This window comes from Aptenodytes patagonicus, chromosome 13 (genome assembly GCF_965638725.1).
Source record: "Aptenodytes patagonicus chromosome 13, bAptPat1.pri.cur, whole genome shotgun sequence".
Classification (NCBI taxonomy): Eukaryota; Metazoa; Chordata; class Aves; order Sphenisciformes; family Spheniscidae; genus Aptenodytes; species Aptenodytes patagonicus.
Genome location: NC_134961.1, coordinates 5616877 through 5633474, shown reverse-complemented (window position 1 = coordinate 5633474; position 16598 = coordinate 5616877). Strand labels below are relative to the sequence as shown.

The 16598-nt window shown below is 55.2% G+C and overlaps 3 protein-coding genes across 3 annotated transcripts; 1 reads left to right on the top strand and 2 right to left on the bottom strand.

The window, feature by feature from the left end:
• Window positions 1-328: 328 nt before the first annotated feature.
• RPL3L (ribosomal protein L3 like) lies at window positions 329-8814 on the bottom strand. The gene is made up of 10 exons (XM_076350950.1): window positions 8673-8814; window positions 7625-7817; window positions 6818-6986; window positions 5806-5941; window positions 4481-4667; window positions 3764-3924; window positions 3366-3467; window positions 2619-2714; window positions 1978-2097; window positions 329-443 (listed from the first exon to the last, which is right to left on the bottom strand). The coding sequence occupies exons 1-10, from the start codon at window positions 8673-8675 to the stop codon at window positions 387-389; spliced, it is 1224 nt and encodes a 407-aa protein (XP_076207065.1). The 5' UTR covers window positions 8676-8814; the 3' UTR covers window positions 329-386.
• Window positions 8815-9290: 476 nt separating this feature from the next.
• Window positions 9291-12347, top strand: NDUFB10 (NADH:ubiquinone oxidoreductase subunit B10). The gene is made up of 4 exons (XM_076350952.1): window positions 9291-9504; window positions 11335-11473; window positions 11843-11982; window positions 12129-12347. Exons 1-4 carry the CDS (start codon window positions 9357-9359, stop codon window positions 12227-12229), a joined length of 528 nt encoding a protein of 175 aa, XP_076207067.1. The 5' UTR covers window positions 9291-9356; the 3' UTR covers window positions 12230-12347.
• A 463-nt stretch (window positions 12348-12810) lies between these two features.
• Window positions 12811-16336, bottom strand: RPS2 (ribosomal protein S2). Its single transcript, XM_076350951.1, has 7 exons — window positions 16166-16336; window positions 15844-15933; window positions 15273-15380; window positions 14116-14289; window positions 13872-14031; window positions 13308-13399; window positions 12811-12934 (listed from the first exon to the last, which is right to left on the bottom strand). The coding sequence occupies exons 1-7, from the start codon at window positions 16319-16321 to the stop codon at window positions 12854-12856; spliced, it is 861 nt and encodes a 286-aa protein (XP_076207066.1). The 5' UTR covers window positions 16322-16336; the 3' UTR covers window positions 12811-12853.
• Between the last annotated feature and the right edge of the window lie 262 nt (window positions 16337-16598).

Here is a 16598-nt window from a genome sequence, read left to right as displayed (position 1 = left end):
AACGGGGAGGCCCTGTATTCCCAGCGGAAACTGGGGCAGAAGTGCTGGTACCTGCTCTGCTCCCCTCTGGAAGAGAGGAAGGGGAGTCTTCACCGTGGTTTGGGTGAGTGCAGGCAGTGGAAAAAAACTCACCGGGCAAAGGAAAGGGAGGGTCCAGAGGACAGAGCAGACACTTGGCCGTCCCAGTTAGTCCCTGTCATATGGGCCAGTCTCATGTGCTCCTTGTCCCATCCCCACGTGCTGAGGAGCCTCGAGGACACGCTGCTGCCCACAGGCAGCACTGAATGCCGGCAGGACACCCCTCCAGAAGGAAGACAGGCAGCAGACATGGCTTGAAGCCTTTTTATTGAAGGTGGCCAGTTAGGTAGCCTTGCGTATCTGAGTCCTTACAGCTCTTCCTGCACTCCTGGCTTCCCTTTCACCAAGTGTTTCTTCTGAGGGCCCTGGAAGAGAGCAGAGCAGAGAGCTCTCAGTGGCAGTGGCAGACAAACCTGGCCTACAAGGCTGCATCTGAGCTGCGGGCAGCAGAAATGCAGCTCTGGCCCCTTTCTGCCATGCAAGGCTGCTCCTGGTCTCTGCTCCCCAGCTGGGAGCTCTGTGCCGCCATTCACCAGCCGCCCCTGGGGCCTCCATGGCCCTGCAGGAATCGGGAGCGGAACATCATTGCCCTTGCACAAAGGGTTTGTTTATCTGGAAACCACACAAGCAGCCAGAGAGCGGCAGTGAGTGACCTGCTCCGAGCCAGGCGGGCTGGCCTGCAGTCAGGGGACGTGGAGGGGAGCAGTAATCGTGCTGATGAACGCTACCAGGAGCCCGCCACGGCGGAGCAGCTGCCGAGCTGCTGTCCGAGCCCTGGAGGAGGCAAGGCCTCCCACAGCCAAAGGCGCGGATTCTCATCAGCCAACTCAACAGAGCCTGAGGGGTTTCCACCAGCTAAGAAATGGGGTTGTCCCGGACCAAGTAAGTCCTATGGGAGCAGATGGCAAGAATTACTTATGTGCCTCTACTTCCAGCCAAATGTAAAGTTTTACCACACTGTATGTGGGGGAAACTCTCACCCCACAGTAGAAAATGGCAAAGAAAACATCTGCAACCTGGTAAAACCACCTCCTGTCACTAAGGTCCACGTCACAGCTACTCGGGACTTGCAGCGACAGCAACAGCAGAACACAGAACAAGCTCCTAACACCGAGATAAAGGAAAACAGCTTAACCTCTAAAGAGCTCTGCAAAGGCACTGCATAGCCAATCCCCCTTCCCGGGGCTAAGGAGGCTTAGCCAGTTTCACATGGGATTTCTAGCTGACAGGCCGGATCCGGACACGGTTTACATCTGCGTGGTATCCAGGCAGTCGTTTCTTTCATTTCTGCTAGCTGAAGGCCTGGCTTACTCAACGCTTCCTCAATTTCACATTCAGACTTATGCACCAGCCTGGTGTAGGTTGCAAAACTCTTCAAGAAACTCTGCTTGGTTTGGATTCTTTAAATTTTTTTTTTGCCCTGGATTTAAGAAAAATATACTGCCTGGCCTTTTTGAAAGCTTCCTGACAAAAGAATCGCAAATTTGTGTCTGAATTTGACCCAACCTTTTCCTCTTAAGAACATTAAAGTTATAAATCATTCCAAACAAATCAAAAAGAAGTGCACAATTACGGGTGAAAGGGACCATATGTCCAAGGCAGTGCCTGCCAAGTTAACTGCTTGTTTAAAACGTCCCGTGGTGAATGGAAACTGGTTGGCCATATGGTATATTATTTGCTAGTTGGGTTGTCTTGGATCATGCACACAACCATCATGTTCTTCCTTAGCATAATATCTGCTGTGTGATTTGAATTCATGCCTGTCTTTTACGCAAGACGGTCCCGATCACTCATTGCTGTTACATCGAGAAGCAGATGCTTGGTTGGAGTCCATCAGTTGCTGTAGCCCCAGCTGCGAGCATGGCCTGGGAGCTGGAGCCGGCGCAGAACGTAACTCACCATGAAAGCCCGCTTCTCCTGAGCTGTCTGGAAGCAGCCATGGCCAAACTTGGAAGTGGTATCAATGAATTTGAGTTCAATGGCTTCCTGAGCCCGGCGGCTTGTGTGCACCAGAAGGGACTGGAAAAGAAGAGTCACAATGCATCAGGCTCATCGTTACAGAAAATCTGGACATCTGCTGTGATGGAAGCAGGGTTGAAATATCCTAGGTGCATCCATTAGACAAATATCTCCACAAAAATCTGCCTTCTCAGAGAAACACCCTGGTGCTCAGGTGGCAGGTGATGCCTTGGATTGCAGAGCAGCTCTGAAATGAGCCTACTCTTCACTTAGCATTTCATTTGCTCACAACCTGTTTACGGCCAAGGTTTCCATTTCTGGGCCCCACATCACAGCCCTCAGAGGCTTGCAGCTTCCGTCTCCAGAGAGAGTACATCCGACTGCACGCTGCCACAAACCTCCTAGCTGCGAACGGTCTCACTGAGCACCACGCTCAGGTGCCACATGCCCTCTGCAACACAGCATCAAGGACCCGACCAGTCTCCCTGCCCAGCATTTGGAGGCAGTGGCATTCTCCACGTGGTGAATCCCTTCGCGGAGAGCTACAGCCCGTCCCTCCCCAGCGCCGGCTGCGCTCTCACCTTACGGAGGGTGAGCACACGCTTCTTCGTGCCCACGACGCAGCCTTTCAGCATGAGGAAGTCGTTGTTGACCTCCCCATAGTGAGGAAAGCCACCCTGTGGAGAGAGGGAGAGAGAGGGTTGGCAGGCAGGAGAGCCGGACGGGAGCAGACGTGTCCACAGGTGGCACTTTCTAGGGAAGGAGAAGGTAGTGACTGACAGTCCTTCCAGCTAACGACACTCTGCACCCTTCAGGTTGCCTGCTCAGGACCACCAGAGCATGTCAGCCCCACTGACTGCATGATCCAAACTAAGCAGCACCCCGTAAGAGCTGGGGAACCAGCAACCCTGCTTCCTTCCCTGAAGGATGTGGGTGAACAGAGAGCAGAGCTGGCTAGACTCCCAAGTTAACAGTTTTTAATAAGCAAAAGTGAATTTTTAAACCAAGTAACAAACATTTATCTGTTAAGAAGTATCAGATTTTTAATGTCATTTATACTTCTTTTTCTTTTTAAACAAAGTTCTTGGTTCCTGCCCAAGTCATCAGCTGAAAGTTATGTGTTTGGGTCTACCAATGGGCCTAAAAAACCACCTCACAGAGATGGTTTTCCACGTCCAAAACACGAGGAAAGGAATCACTGCATTTCTTTCAGTGAATTTCCTTCAAATTATTTCTTACGCGGGTGTCTCCAGCCAAGGAATTACTTCCCTGGCTAGGATTCCTGTAGCCAGGGCCAGTCACAGCCCTTTTACCCCCTCAGCCCTTACCAGAGGCGTAATGGTCTTCTCCGTGACATCGTAGTGCGTCGAGGCATTGTTCTTCACCACTTTGCCATCCTCCACGTGGATCCCACGGCCAACGCGGTAAATCTAGGAACAGAAAGGAAATTGAGACGGCGACTTTCCCACCCCCTCAGTGAGGGATGTCACAGGGACGATGCAGTTTTCACCAAGATGTGCCCCCTGTGATGTGTCCCTTGAGCAGGGAACAAGGGAACAGGGAACAACAGGGAAGGGCACGGAGAACAACAGTACTGCAGATCTCTAGGGAAACATCTGAGAAGCTGGGGGGAACAGAGGCCACGGTGCAAAGGATGGTGACGGCATGGGAGGAAGGAAGGCAGGAAGGCGCAGTGGTGCTCTGAGGGAGCCCACCTGGGCCATACCTTCTTGTTGAGCTCCGTGCGGTGGTGGTAGCCCTTCTGGCCAGCCCGAGCAATGGAGTAGCCAACCCGGGCCGGGTGCCAGGCTCCGATGCAGGCAACTTTGCGCAAGCCCTTGTGTGTCTTCCTGGGGAGCTTCTTGGTGTGCCAACGGCTCGTTACCCCTGGAAATGTGACCGGACAGGGCAGTGAGAACCCCGGGGAGATTCAGGGCTGGTGTCTGAGTGCTGGGGAGGGGAGAGTCTCATTATTCTTCTGCAGTTCTTGGAAGATACCATGTTGGAAGGAGACCAAGAGCTGTCACCACCGTGAGAGGCCAGAGCACAGAACTGTTCTCACTTCTCATGGATTTGATCAGACTGTGACATGTTCCTGCTGAGCACATCCACGCACACGCACAGAAACACCCACACCTCCGCACACGTGGCGTTTGTGAGGTGTGCAATGGCTTTACGTACTCACAGTGCCTCTGAGCCTCCCGGGAGGACTCTGGGCACAGTAGAAAACATGGCCTTTACTGAGATTAAGGAAACCAAGCTCTGCTACAATGGAACTGCACATCACGGTTGAGGTCCAGAGGCTCTTTGCTACTCCCTGTGCGCAATAAGTTGGTGGGTTCTCAGCATGGCTAATAGTCTCCTCCCCCAGCACTACCTTATGGGTAGTGTCATATGAGAAGGACAGAACCGAGCCCCTGGCAAGGGCCTCCTTGCTCTGTACCTTTCATCCCATGCCCCTTGGTCACGCCAATGACATCAATCATCTCGTTCTGGCTGAAGACGCTGTGCACGGAGACCTGCTTCTCCAGCCTCTCACGGACCCAGTCAACCTTGTCAGCCACTGTCCCACCATTCAGCTGAATCTCCATCACGTGGGCCTTCTTCTGCCGCAGCGGCAGCAGCTTCATCTGCATTAGACAGTGCATTAGGGCAAAATGTTGCCTTCACCTCCCAGGCATGAACATGAGGGCAGGGCCACATCACCCACCGCTTGTGAGGGGCACAGAGGGTGAGCAGGACCAGCTCTTCACCACCCCTCTCTATCACGCTGTCAACCCCTTTCATAACAGCCAGCGACCTGGGTCAGCATGCCTACATATCTCTTGGACCCAACTCCTTTTCCCTGAGCCCAACCACCCCATCTCCCAGTGCTCCCATTCCAGGCAGGAGCTGACCCACACCCTCTCTCCAGGGAGCACAAGAGTAGGCCAGCCTCATCCTACCCCAAAAGCTAAGCACGGTAGTACTAGCCATGGTAAATGCCCCAGAGGAGCCCATCACCAGAGCACCGTCTGAGGCTGAACACTGCAACCAGCCAGGATGCAGCTCTGTGCTCCGAACCAGAGTCAGCGCCTCTCCTTTGGTCATGCTCCACCTCTGCTTCCAGACCGAGCAGTTATTCCTAGATCCCACCAAGAGGTGCCTCCACTCTCTCCCAGTCCCAGCTCCCTGTGCAAAGCCCCTGCCAAATTGCTACAGCAGGACTTTGAGGGTCTGTGCCAGCCACAAGTGAAGCCTTGAGCCAGCTTAGCTCTGCCCCAGACTCCAAAGCAGCCATTAACTCCAGGGATCAGCATGAAAATGGGCCCTGTATACCTAGCAATCAGCATCTAGCAAAACTGTGCCTGCCCATGGGTTATTTTTGCCCAAACATCTGACACCAGTTGCTAATTTGAGGTGATCATGGGGCCCTTGCTGACACAGGGCTTACCACCTGCTGAGGCTCTGCACAAAGTCTGCTCTCCTCCACGGCGTGTGGGCTCCCCAGCGTGCCACAGCCCCCTCCGGTAATCCCCCAGCAGGGAGCTCTGCTGAGCCCACCTCAAAGGGACAGGGTGGGTGTCAGGAGGTAGCTGGAAAAGTCAGCCGGCACCTCCCATCGCCTGCATGCCCTGTCCCACACCCTCTGACGGGCGTCTGCCTGCTCAGCCTCCTGTGACCCCACCAAGACACCCCCATGATCCCGGCTCCCAGGCCCTCACCACGCTCCCGAGCTGAGGAAGACCCCGAGTCCCCCTTGCCCACCCCCCGGGGTGAGGCTCTGACCTGCGTGTGCACAATGACACGAATGACCTTGCAGTACTTTTTCATAGCCGCAAAATCCTTCTCCAGCTGCCTCTTGCCATCCTCATCCTGCCATTTTTTGCAGTACTTGGTGAACGCCTTCTTCTTGCTCTTGTGCCTACGACAAAAGTGTTTAACATCCAGCAGAGCTGAATGCTGAAGTGCTTCTGCACTTTGCTGTGCCCTGAGACAGCGCAGCGTGGGGGGACAGATCACCTTGCCAGGCACTTCCCTGGAGGCACAAGGTACCTGTGGATACCTGAACCTCGCCTGGCTGCCGGGGCCACGACACAGCTTTGAGGTGGGAAGAGGAAAGTGAATAATGAGCTGCAAAGAAGGGCTGGTAATTCAAACCTTTTTGCATGAGGAATCCAGTTGTCTCCCACTGACTGGCTCAGTGCCATCAAAATACAAGCGCAAAATCAGAGCTAAGAGGAGAAAGGAGAAAACAGCCTCCAACAGGGATCAGAGGCATGTGGTGGGTGGATCTCAACGGCACTTTTGCAGGAGACACGATTCCTACAGTTACGAAATTCATGTTTCCATTTTCCTCTCCGCTGATGTGGGATTTCGGGTGCTGATGTTTACAAGGGCCAGGGGTCACACTCTGCATCAATTTTCCCCAACTAATCTGGTTTTACTCCCTTCATTTGGTGCCTCAGCTCAAGTATCCCAGTTTAATGGAGAGTAAATGAGCCCGACCTACACAAAGGAAAACGGACCTGCAGCATGCACTACCATATGATATTGTGGAGAGAGCTAACTTAGTTCAACTACTAGAATAAATTTACATATGCATATGCCGATTCCCAGCATCAAGCTGTTTGCAGTATCTCTGTGCATGGCTAAATAAATAGCAGTTTCACGCCACCTCAGAGCCAGCTGCCAGCTGTTTGCAACGGCTGGGCATCATGGAGAGCCTGCGGGGAAGACCTGCGAGGGACTCCCCACTTGCAGTGCCCCAGGGACCCTCCCCAGCCGCGGAGGCACGTACCAGTTCTTGTAGAAGCGCCGTCGGCACTCATCGCTGATGTGCTCAGCAAAAACAGTCTTGAAATTCCTCAAGCCCTTCGGTGTTTCTATGTACCCCACGACCCCCACCACCACCATCGGGGGGGTCTCGATGATGGTCACGGCCTCCACCTCCTCCCTCTTGGAGGTCTCTGCAAGACAGCAAAGGGAAATGGTGCTCAGCATCGTCTAGGACCAGATCATTCCCTGGAGCCATTCATGGCCCGTGCCGTTACAGCGAGCAAGCAACGTGCTGGGGGCAAAGTCACACTCTGTTCTCACAGCCAGCCTCAGCCCCTCCATCTCCCACCTGCTGGAGGGCCACGCAGGGTTTGATCCCCAGACACCGAACAGGTTAGACCCCGTGGCCCAGCACTCTTTAACCCCTCTTCCCCGGGTTGGGGGAAGCAGTACATCGAATGAATCTTGCCCTGGAGTTTGGCTCCAATCCTGTGGGCATCCCAGAGGGTAACATTATAAACTTCCCCAGCAAGGCGCTTCAAGCCCAGGATTTGTCAGGTGGTTGCCCTGCAGAGTCCTTCCGCCAGCAGGATCCAACAAACCGCCAGTCACCGTACCGGCGTGAGGACTTCCCAGGAACCCCCAAACTCAGCTCACACTGGCCATGAGGTGGCCTTTGGCCATCCAAGATCTGGATGGCATTACGGGAGATAGCCTGGAAGCTACGTGCTCCACCACCCGTTCCCAGGAGCAGCCTTTCCCACCAACAAGTCTTTTCCCTCGTTTCCCTCCTGGATGTGGCTCCCTGCTTCCATCAGCCAAGCCTTACTGAGCCCAGGCCTGTGCACCTCCCGCACAGTGTGTGTCATGCCAGCTTTGTAGCCCAGGAAAGCCGTCAGGTGGACTGGTTTGCTGGGATCATCCTTAGGCCATGTCTTCACCTTCCCTCGATGGCGACGGCTTCTCTTGCGGGGGAGGAAGCCCAGGTGGCCATGCCTGGGAGCAGAGAACTTGCGGTGGGACTGTGGAGAGGAAGAACAAAAAAGATCAGCTTCACTTTCAGGTCCCAGAAAACACCGGGACCCAAAGCACAACGGGAAATCTCCCCTTTAACATGCTGGAGGGATTCTGGGCTCTTCCTCGATTCCAACACGACAAAAAGAACTCATAACAGGATGGGCTTGTGTTCCAGCTTCCATCATGTGCATGGAGGACTTCAGTAAGTTTCTGGACAAATGATGCTGATTAAATAAAAAAACTTGAACATAATCTCCCTCCTTCTGCTTGAGGACTTTGAAGGAGAAATATGTTCTTTAATAGGTCTGCCCTTCTGTGATGTTAATTACAATGACTCATTTTGTATTCCGCAGCACCAAAAGGGCCTGGTCAGAATTCGTGGGCTTTGTGTCGTCAAGGCAAATGGCACCAAACAAGCACAGCCAACGATCAGAAGAAACGGGAAAGGATGCCCAAAGGAATCAGTAATAGGAACATGCGCAGGTTAAATATGCACCTTGAAAACCAAATTAGAAGAGCTAAATATATAAAGCCCAATCGCAAGGTCATGCTGAGCCAGGCAGAGAAAAGCAACAGCGCTTTAGAGACATGGACAAGTTCTCACACAACTGGCTTCAAGGCGGGGGAACTGGGGGTCAGCCCAAGCGGCGAAGGGTTAGTTCTGCATCCACTGCAACTCCCTCCTCGCTAAGATCAGTCCCGGCACCTGGTTGCACTTTCCACCAAGCTTATTTTCCAGCCCAAGCGCAGCTCTGTTGAGTTCGACCCCGTTTCAGCTGCACTAACATCGCCGGTAACCCAGCCCTGCTCACTGTCCCTCTCCACACAATCGAAAGGTAGCACTGCCGAGCTTTACAAACCATGGGACGTCTTCAGCCCAGGTCAGCCGCAGAAAGAGGCTGTCAGTAGGCGCCTCCCCGGTCTAATACTTAAGATGGTTATCGGTCCAAAGACACAAATTTAGCTACTAGCTTCACGCGCTGCTATATTCATTTCGTACTGGGCCAAGCTGGCAGGTTGGACATAGCAGTTGCGGTGTGATAAAGGTCAATTGCCGGTGTCTCAGTTTACACCTCTCCCTCCTAAACAACTCGAACGCGAACGGCAGGAATGAGGATTGCTTCCTAACGGGGCACCACACACTCGGAGCTGCGAACGCCCGCGCCGGGCACCCCGAGCTCGGCGCAGCCGGCCGCTCTGGGTGGAGACAGGCCAAAAATCCCTCCATCAGCCCAGGAAAGAGAGACTCTTGTGATTCTGGCCGGAAGACAGAGCGAGGCAAGAGGTCTGGTTGTGAGGGCGGGCTCTGCTCCTCCTCCAGGCCGGGGCCTGAGGCCCTTTGGGCGGACGGCGGGAGCAGGGCCCGGTCCCGGGGGAGGGGGGGGGGGGGGGGGGGGGGGGGGGGGCGGCACACGGACTACACCTCCCAGCATGCAGCGGGCGCAGCGGAGCACGCGCAGCGCCGCGCCCTCTGACCCCCGGCGTCCCCCGCCGCCGGGGTCGTGTGGGGCGCCGCCATCTTCTCCGCGCCGCCCGCCGCCGCCATGCCGGAGGACAGGGACTGGGAGGCGTACAAGGTGCCGCCGACCCGCACCCCCGTCTCCGAGAGGATCACGTCGGTGCCCAACCCGGTCACCGTCTTACAGACCGTCTTCAACTATGTCATCGACGCGCCCGTCACCTTCGTCCGAGGTACCGGCGGGCCGAGCCCCTCCCCTCTCCCGCCGCCGCTCCGGGGCGGCCGACACCCCTTCTCACTAGCGCCGCTCCGCGGTGCGCGACGGCTGCGGGAGTCGGGCCCCGGCACGGCACGGGGGGCACGGGGACGCGGGCACCGAGGGGCAGGGGGCAAAAACGCAAGGGCACGGCCACCGGGACAGGCACAGGGAGATGGGACACGCGAGGGCACGAGCACAGGGACACGGGAGGACACGGGGACGTGGGACACAGCATGGACACTGGGAGAGGGACATGGGACACAGACATGGACACAGCACAGACAGCGGGTCAGGGACGTGGGACACAGCGGGGACAGTGGGACAGGCACAGGGACGTGGGACACAGACATGGACACAGCACAGACAGCGGGTCAGGGACATGGGACACAGCGGGGACAGTGGGACAGGCACAGTGGACACTGGGAGAGGGACGTGGGACAGACATGAACACAGCAGACAGTGGGTCAGAGATGTGGGACACAGCAGGGACAATGGGACAGGCACAGGGACGTGGGACACAGACATGGACACAGCACAGACAGCGGGTCAGGGACATGGGACACAGTGGGGACAGTGGGACAGACAAGGACACAGCATGGACACTGGGAGAGGGATGTGGGACACAGACAAGGACGCAGCACAGACAGCGGGTCAGGGACATGGGACACAGCGGGGACAGTGGGACAGGCACAGGGACGTGGGACACAGACAAGGGCACAGGGTCAGGGACGTGGGACACAGCAGGGACAGTGGGACAGGCACAGGGACGTGGGACACAGACAAGGGCACAGGGTCAGGGACGTGGGACGTGGGACACAGACAAGGGCACAGGGTCAGGGATGTGGGACACAGCAGGGACAGTGGGACAGGCACAGGGATGTGAGACAGACAAGGACACAGCATGGACACTGGGAGAGGGACGTGGGACACAGACATGGACACAGCACAGAGCGGGTCAGGGACATGGGACACAGCGGGGACAGTGGGACAGGCACAGGGACGTGGGACACAGACAAGGGCACAGGGTCAGGGACGTGGGACACAGCAGGGACAGTGGGACAGGCACAGGGACGTGAGACAGACAAGGACACAGGGTCAGGGACGTGGGACAGACATGAACACAGCAGACAGTGGGTCAGGGACGTGGGACACAGCAGGGACAGTGGGACAGACAAGGACACAGTATGGACACTGGGAGAGGGATGTGGGACAGAGACAAGGACGCAGCACAGACAGCGGGTCAGGGACATGGGACACAGCGGGGACAGTGGGACAGGCACAGGGACGTGGGACACAGACAAGGGCACAGGGTCAGGGACGTGGGACACAGCAGGGACAGTGGGACAGGCACAGGGACGTGAGACAGACAAGGACACAGGGTCAGGGACGTGGGACAGACATGAACACAGCAGACAGTGGGTCAGGGACGTGGGACACAGCAGGGACAGTGGGACAGACAAGGACACAGTATGGACACTGGGAGAGGGATGTGGGACAGAGACAAGGACGCAGCACAGACAGCGGGTCAGGGACATGGGACACAGTGGGGACAGTGGGACAGGCACAGGGATGTGGGACACAGACATGGACACGGCACAGACAGAGGGACGGACATGCAGATGGGTGTGCAGGGGCAGGGAACACCAAGCTGGACGGACACAGACACGGTGTCACTGCTGTGGCGCAGCGCTGCCCGGGAAGGCAGCAGCAGGACAGGGAAGCGAGGCTGTGGCAGGCGCTGGGGCCGTGCTGCCCCTTGCTGCTCGTGGGCCAGGGGTCTCTGACCGCGGGGCTGTTGCTGCAGAGTGGATCGAGCGCCAGCAAGCCAAGAACAAGTTCTACTATTACCACCAGAAGTTTCGCCGTGTGCCTGACCTGAGCGAGTGTCTGGAGGGCGACTACCTCTGCTTCTTTGAGGCCGAAGCACAGTGGAGGAGGGACAGGTATGGCTGTCACTGGGCTGCCCCCAGGCGAGGCCACACCAGAGTGCACTGCTGCATAGTCAGCCCTGGGGACTGCAGCAGTTGGCTTGAACTCGCAGCATTTTGGTGGACTTTGGGGTGTTGAGGCAGCACCTCCTGCCCACCGCATTACAGAACACCCATTTCACAGTGCTGCTGTCCCCCGCAGCACAGCCGAGCTGAGCAGGGTGGCATTAGGAGACATCCTCCTGCCACTGCCCGGTTGCTGCAGGACAGACCAGGATCCTCTAAAAACCCAGGGCTGACCTTCCACAGGGTACCATCACCCCTTTGTTCAGCTTTTCTATCGTCTCTTGGCTGCGGTTGCATTCGTCATCATCTTTCCCGCAGGATGGTTGATCAGGAAATCGTGGAGATAGTCCGGGAGAGGCTGGGCGCCTGCAAGCAGAGGGAGGGACCAAACCAGTTCCAGAACTGCGCCAAGGAGATGGAGCAGCTGGTGCAGGTCACCAAGGCCTACCAGGACAGATGTGAGTACGGCAACAGCCTGTGCACCGCGGCTGCGGCAGCACGCGGGGAAAGGGGTCTTAGCCACGTCCCAGGCTTCACGTGGAACAGAGGCTTATTTCTTTTTAGCTGCTGAGGGGCACTCTTCAGGCATTTACTTTCTCTTTAGATGGTGATCTTGGTGTCCATGGAAACGCGAGGTCGTGCCTGATGAAGCAGAAGCACAGGATGATGGAGGAGAGGAAGGCACAAGCAAATGCATCTCAGTAGATCTAAAGGTTAGCGCCTCCCTCCGTGGTGCTTGTATCGAATGCTGCATGTTGCACCTTTGAACTCTGATGCTGTTGACCTCTGCAATAAACGTGCAGCCCAGACATCTGCCATACAACTAGAATCTAGTCTCCTTCTTTGAAGAGATCTGCAAACTCTTGCAGATTTCTTCCCTTTTCCAGCTCTGCATTCTTCTTTGAATTCCAGCTGATTGTTACCACCCTCTAAACCACGGCCAGCCCCTCGCTGCAGGCAGCCCTGGCTGGGATTTCCCCTCGGGAACTCTCCCCCACCTCCGTGGAAGAACAGAAACGCCCTGTGCTGCTCTGCCCAGCCCTGGCAGAGAACTCCCTCAGTTAGGGTAAAGATCACATGCTGTAGGACAGCACATAATCTTCAGAGCTGGTTCTGGACCCCATTTAGGATTAATACATGATTAACAAGGATTAGTGTAACGTAACATACTATTTCATTCAACAGATGTTCAGGCTCTGGCCCACAGACCTGAACCTACTCAAATCCCCAGCGGAGATTTAATCCATCTGCCCGATGCATTAACCGCCCCGTCAAGCCAATCCCAGTTTCTTGTTCACTGATCACTTTATTGTCTTGTACAAAAACCACTTAAGTCGTTGCCACAGCAGCTGCCTGGGTTCTCTGCACGGAGACTCTGGTGTGGGTCTTAGCCAGATGATCAGTGAACTCCTGCGAAAAAAAAAAAACCACACACAAAAAACAAACGTGTTTTATTTTCTTAAACCACTATCACGGGTTTCTCAGCACTGCATCCCTTTCCAACAAGATGTGTATGCGGGGGCTGGAGTGGTTCAGATACAACTTATTTTTACTTAATATTTCAAAGCTTTCCTCTTCCTATTTCCTTTGTCCACAAAATGCCATTTTCAAGTATTACTCAAAACCACATGCTGAAAAAAAAAATCACACTCTACCCGGCGGTCAGCTCTGACTGCAACCCTACTCTCCCGTTACGAAACTGCAAATTCTTTGGGTACGGCATCTGAACTCTACAGGGTAGGAAGGGTAAGATTTGAGCTGCAAATTGCAGGAATGCTCTTACCTGGTAAGGAGACTTGGTGAACACAGTCTCTTTCCAGAGGTCGGGGGTCAGGTAACTGTAGGTCTTGGAGATGGCATCGAAGGTGGCTTTAGCTACGGACAGGAGTCAAACATTGCACAGGACGGCTGCAGAAACCCGCTCGCTCGTACCCACCCACGCAGCCCCAAAAATGTAGGATTTAGGAAAGAACAGGGAGACCACAGCGGGGTCTCTCTGATATACACACAAAACTCAAGTTTCTTTCTCTCTCCATTTACGACAATTACACTACTTCAAACAAGTGCAATCGCGCAGATTGGGAGATTTTCTTTTATTAGTATCAATGCATGTATAAAAACACAGTTTCTTGTAACCGACTTTCACAGAACTTCAGGATCATCTGCAGCAGGACTAACCTGCATTGTAAAAAGTATCAGCAGAAGTCTTCGCTTCTGCTTGGCTGCTAGAAGCTTTTGATTCAACACAGATTAAAAAATACTCTAGAAATGGGTGTGTTGCATCCCTGTCAGTGACAAAAATGGCAATACACACAGCTAAGCTACAACATGAAAACCCAAAGCTTACCAAAGTTGCCGAGGGTGGCAGTGCAGCCCCTGGCCGAGGTGTAACAGTCATCAATACCAGCCATCATCAGCAGCTTCTTGGGGACAGGGGCAGACACGATCCCTGTACCGCGGGGAGCCGGGATCAGACGCACCAGGACGGATCCACACCGGCCAGTGACCTATGCAAGCGCCAACAGGTTACAGCTCCCGAAACACATGCTACAGCACCATCACCGAGACCAGGCCCGGCAGGTCATTCTCACCTTGCAAGGCACGGTGTGGGGCTTGCCGATCTTGTTCCCCCAGTAGCCTCGTCGTACAGGTACGATGGACAATTTGGCCAAAATGATCGCCCCGCGAATAGCAGTGGCAACTTCTTTAGAGCATTTAACACCAAGACCAACGTGGCCGTTGTAGTCCCCGATAGCAACAAAAGCCTAGGGTTGAAAAGAGAAGTTTTCAGTGGCGGCTGCGCTGCACAGGAACACCCTCTCAGCAGAACGCAATCCATCAGGGTCTCTCATCAAGGATAACGCAATGCGTGTGCTCAGCAGTCACAACTCACAGTTCAAGAAGCCCATTTTTCCCCTTAGGGCTCATCCTTCAGTCAAAACCAACTAAGGTTGGAGAACTGGGATTCAATTCCCTGCTACAGCCTCATACTGGTCAAAAGTGCCGCTAGTTTCCAAGCGGCATTCCCGCTTTACACCTAAGACACCTCTCTCCACCACAGCCCCGAACAGCCAGAGCTGCTGCACAAGTGCGACTTAATCTGGTGCCACGGCTGCTTCCGACAACATCTGAATATATTGCTAGGGTTTTAAAATTAATACAAACACTTTGTAAGCGACACAAGCTGATCCCCACACCAAAATATTTACTAGATACCACAGAAGGAAATAAAGGGGTCTGGAGAACAAGTCTGATGAGGAGCGGCTGAGGGAACTGGGGTTGTTTAGCCTGGAGAAAAGGAGGCTGAGGGGAGACCTCATCGCTCTCTACAACTCCCTGAAAGGAGGTTGTAGCAAGGTGGGGGTCGGTCTCTTCTCCCAAGGAACAAGCGATAGGACGAGAGGAAACGGCCTCAAGTTGCGCCAGGGGAGGTTTAGATTGGACGTGAGAAAAAATGTCTTTACTGAAAGAGTGGTTAAACATTGGAACAGGCTGCCCAGGGAGGTGGTGGAGTCCCCATCCCTGGAAGTATTTAAAAGACGAGTAGATGAGGCACTTAGGGACATGGTTTAGTGGGTGGTGGTGTTGGGTCGACGGTTGGACTCGATGATCTTAGAGATCTTTTCCAACCTCAATGATTCTATGATTCTATAAAGGCATTCAAACTAATTTATTAATGTGATACCAAGAAAGCAGCAGGCAACACACACGAAGTTTCCAACGTGAGAAAACAGAAGAAAAAAGCTACCTTAAACCTGGTACGCTGACCAGCACGAGTCTGTTTCTGGACAGGCATGATCTTCAAAACCTCATCTTTCAGCGAAGACCCCAGGAAGAAATCGATGATCTCTGACTCCTGCGAGAGTCAGTCATTTAATCACACAAGGCCCCGCTTTTTAAACAAAGCAAACACAGCTAGCAAAGGCTCCTCCAACCCAAGTTCAACAATCCTACGCATATGTATTTCAAATAACAGGTATTTGAGTATGTTAAGTTTTGCAGGCATAAACTTATTCTAGCTTGCTAGGCAGTCCAACGTAACAACTTAAAATTTCATTTTTTCCACCGCTGAGCAGAACTATTAGAGAAACACTCGAGCAATGTGCTGCCATCTCCACACAAGGCAGGATGCAGGACGCAAAACCCACCAGCCTTCCCTACGAGCGACTGCATCGGTCCTCACCTTCTGTTGATTTACGCCTTTAACTCGAGCACGCGTGACCTCAGCACCCCAAACAGCAAATGCAGCAGCTACTGCTAACTCTGCATTTCAGGTTAAGATTCTGCTGCTCGTTACTTAAACGTTCGCAGACGCTTACCTTGATCGGAAGCGAGAAGAGATAGATCTCCTCCAGAGACTTGATCTTCATGTCCTTGACCAGGCGACCAAGCTTGGTGACAGGAATCCACTGGGAAAGCAAGCCGCGGAAAAGGGTCACCGGCAGCGCCAGCTGCCAGCGCCCCGCGGGAAGGGGCTTCCCCTTCTGCTCCAGCTCTCAGGACGGCAGCAGGCACAGCCCCTCACACGGCCCCTCGCGGCCCGGCCCCGCACAGCCCAGCCCAGCCCCGCCGCGGTCCCCGCCGCCCGGGACGGCCCCACGCAGCCTCGTCCAGCCCCCTCCGGCCCCGGGAACCACTTACTTCCTTATCTTCGGCCTTGCCTCCGCGAGCCCCGCGGCCTCTCCCTCGGCCCCTACCGCGGCCGCGCCCGCGGCCCCGCAGCCCGGTCCCGAAGCCGCCACGGAAGCCCCCTCGGGCCGCTCCTGCACCTCCCGCAGCACCGGCGTCGTCCGCCATTTGCTAGAGCAGAGAGGGGCGCGTTGGACGGGGATACCGCCGCCACCCCGGCGGGAGCCGGCTGCGCGGCGGCAGGACCCGCAGGCGGCCCAGGCGGCCGGGCGCGGCTGCCCTCGCGCCGCCGGCGGCCCCGATGGGCGCGGATGGGGCGCAGGCCGCGCCGCTCCGCCGGCGCCATCCCTCCCTCCCGCCCGCCCCGCTTACGTGATCTCTCAGCGTAGAAGGCCGCGCGTCCCCGCCTCTCGCTATTTATAGGCCGCGGGGCTCTCGCGAGAGC

Excerpts from the sequence above, each read along its gene's own strand:
- NDUFB10 (XM_076350952.1), top strand. The coding sequence starts at position 9,357 with ATGCCGGAGGACAGGGACTGGGAGGCGTACAAGGTGCCGCCGACCCGC. Across the intron at positions 11,474-11,842 it reads GCACAGTGGAGGAGGGACAG|GATGGTTGATCAGGAAATCG; the intron begins GTATGGCTGTCA and ends TCTTTCCCGCAG. Across the intron at positions 11,983-12,128 it reads CAAGGCCTACCAGGACAGAT|ATGGTGATCTTGGTGTCCAT; the intron begins GTGAGTACGGCA and ends CTTTCTCTTTAG.
- RPL3L (XM_076350950.1), bottom strand. Across the intron at positions 4,668-5,805 it reads GTGTCATTGTGCACACGCAG|ATGAAGCTGCTGCCGCTGCG; the intron begins GTCAGAGCCTCA and ends TGTCTAATGCAG. Across the intron at positions 444-1,977 it reads AGGAGAAGCGGGCTTTCATG|GGCCCTCAGAAGAAACACTT; the intron begins GTGAGTTACGTT and ends GCTCTCTTCCAG.
- RPS2 (XM_076350951.1), bottom strand. The coding sequence starts at position 16,321 with ATGGCGGACGACGCCGGTGCTGCGGGAGGTGCAGGAGCGGCCCGAGGG. Across the intron at positions 15,934-16,165 it reads GCAAGGCCGAAGATAAGGAA|TGGATTCCTGTCACCAAGCT; the intron begins GTAAGTGGTTCC and ends TTGCTTTCCCAG. Across the intron at positions 12,935-13,307 it reads TCACCAAGTCTCCTTACCAG|GAGTTCACTGATCATCTGGC; the intron begins GTAAGAGCATTC and ends TTTTTTTCGCAG.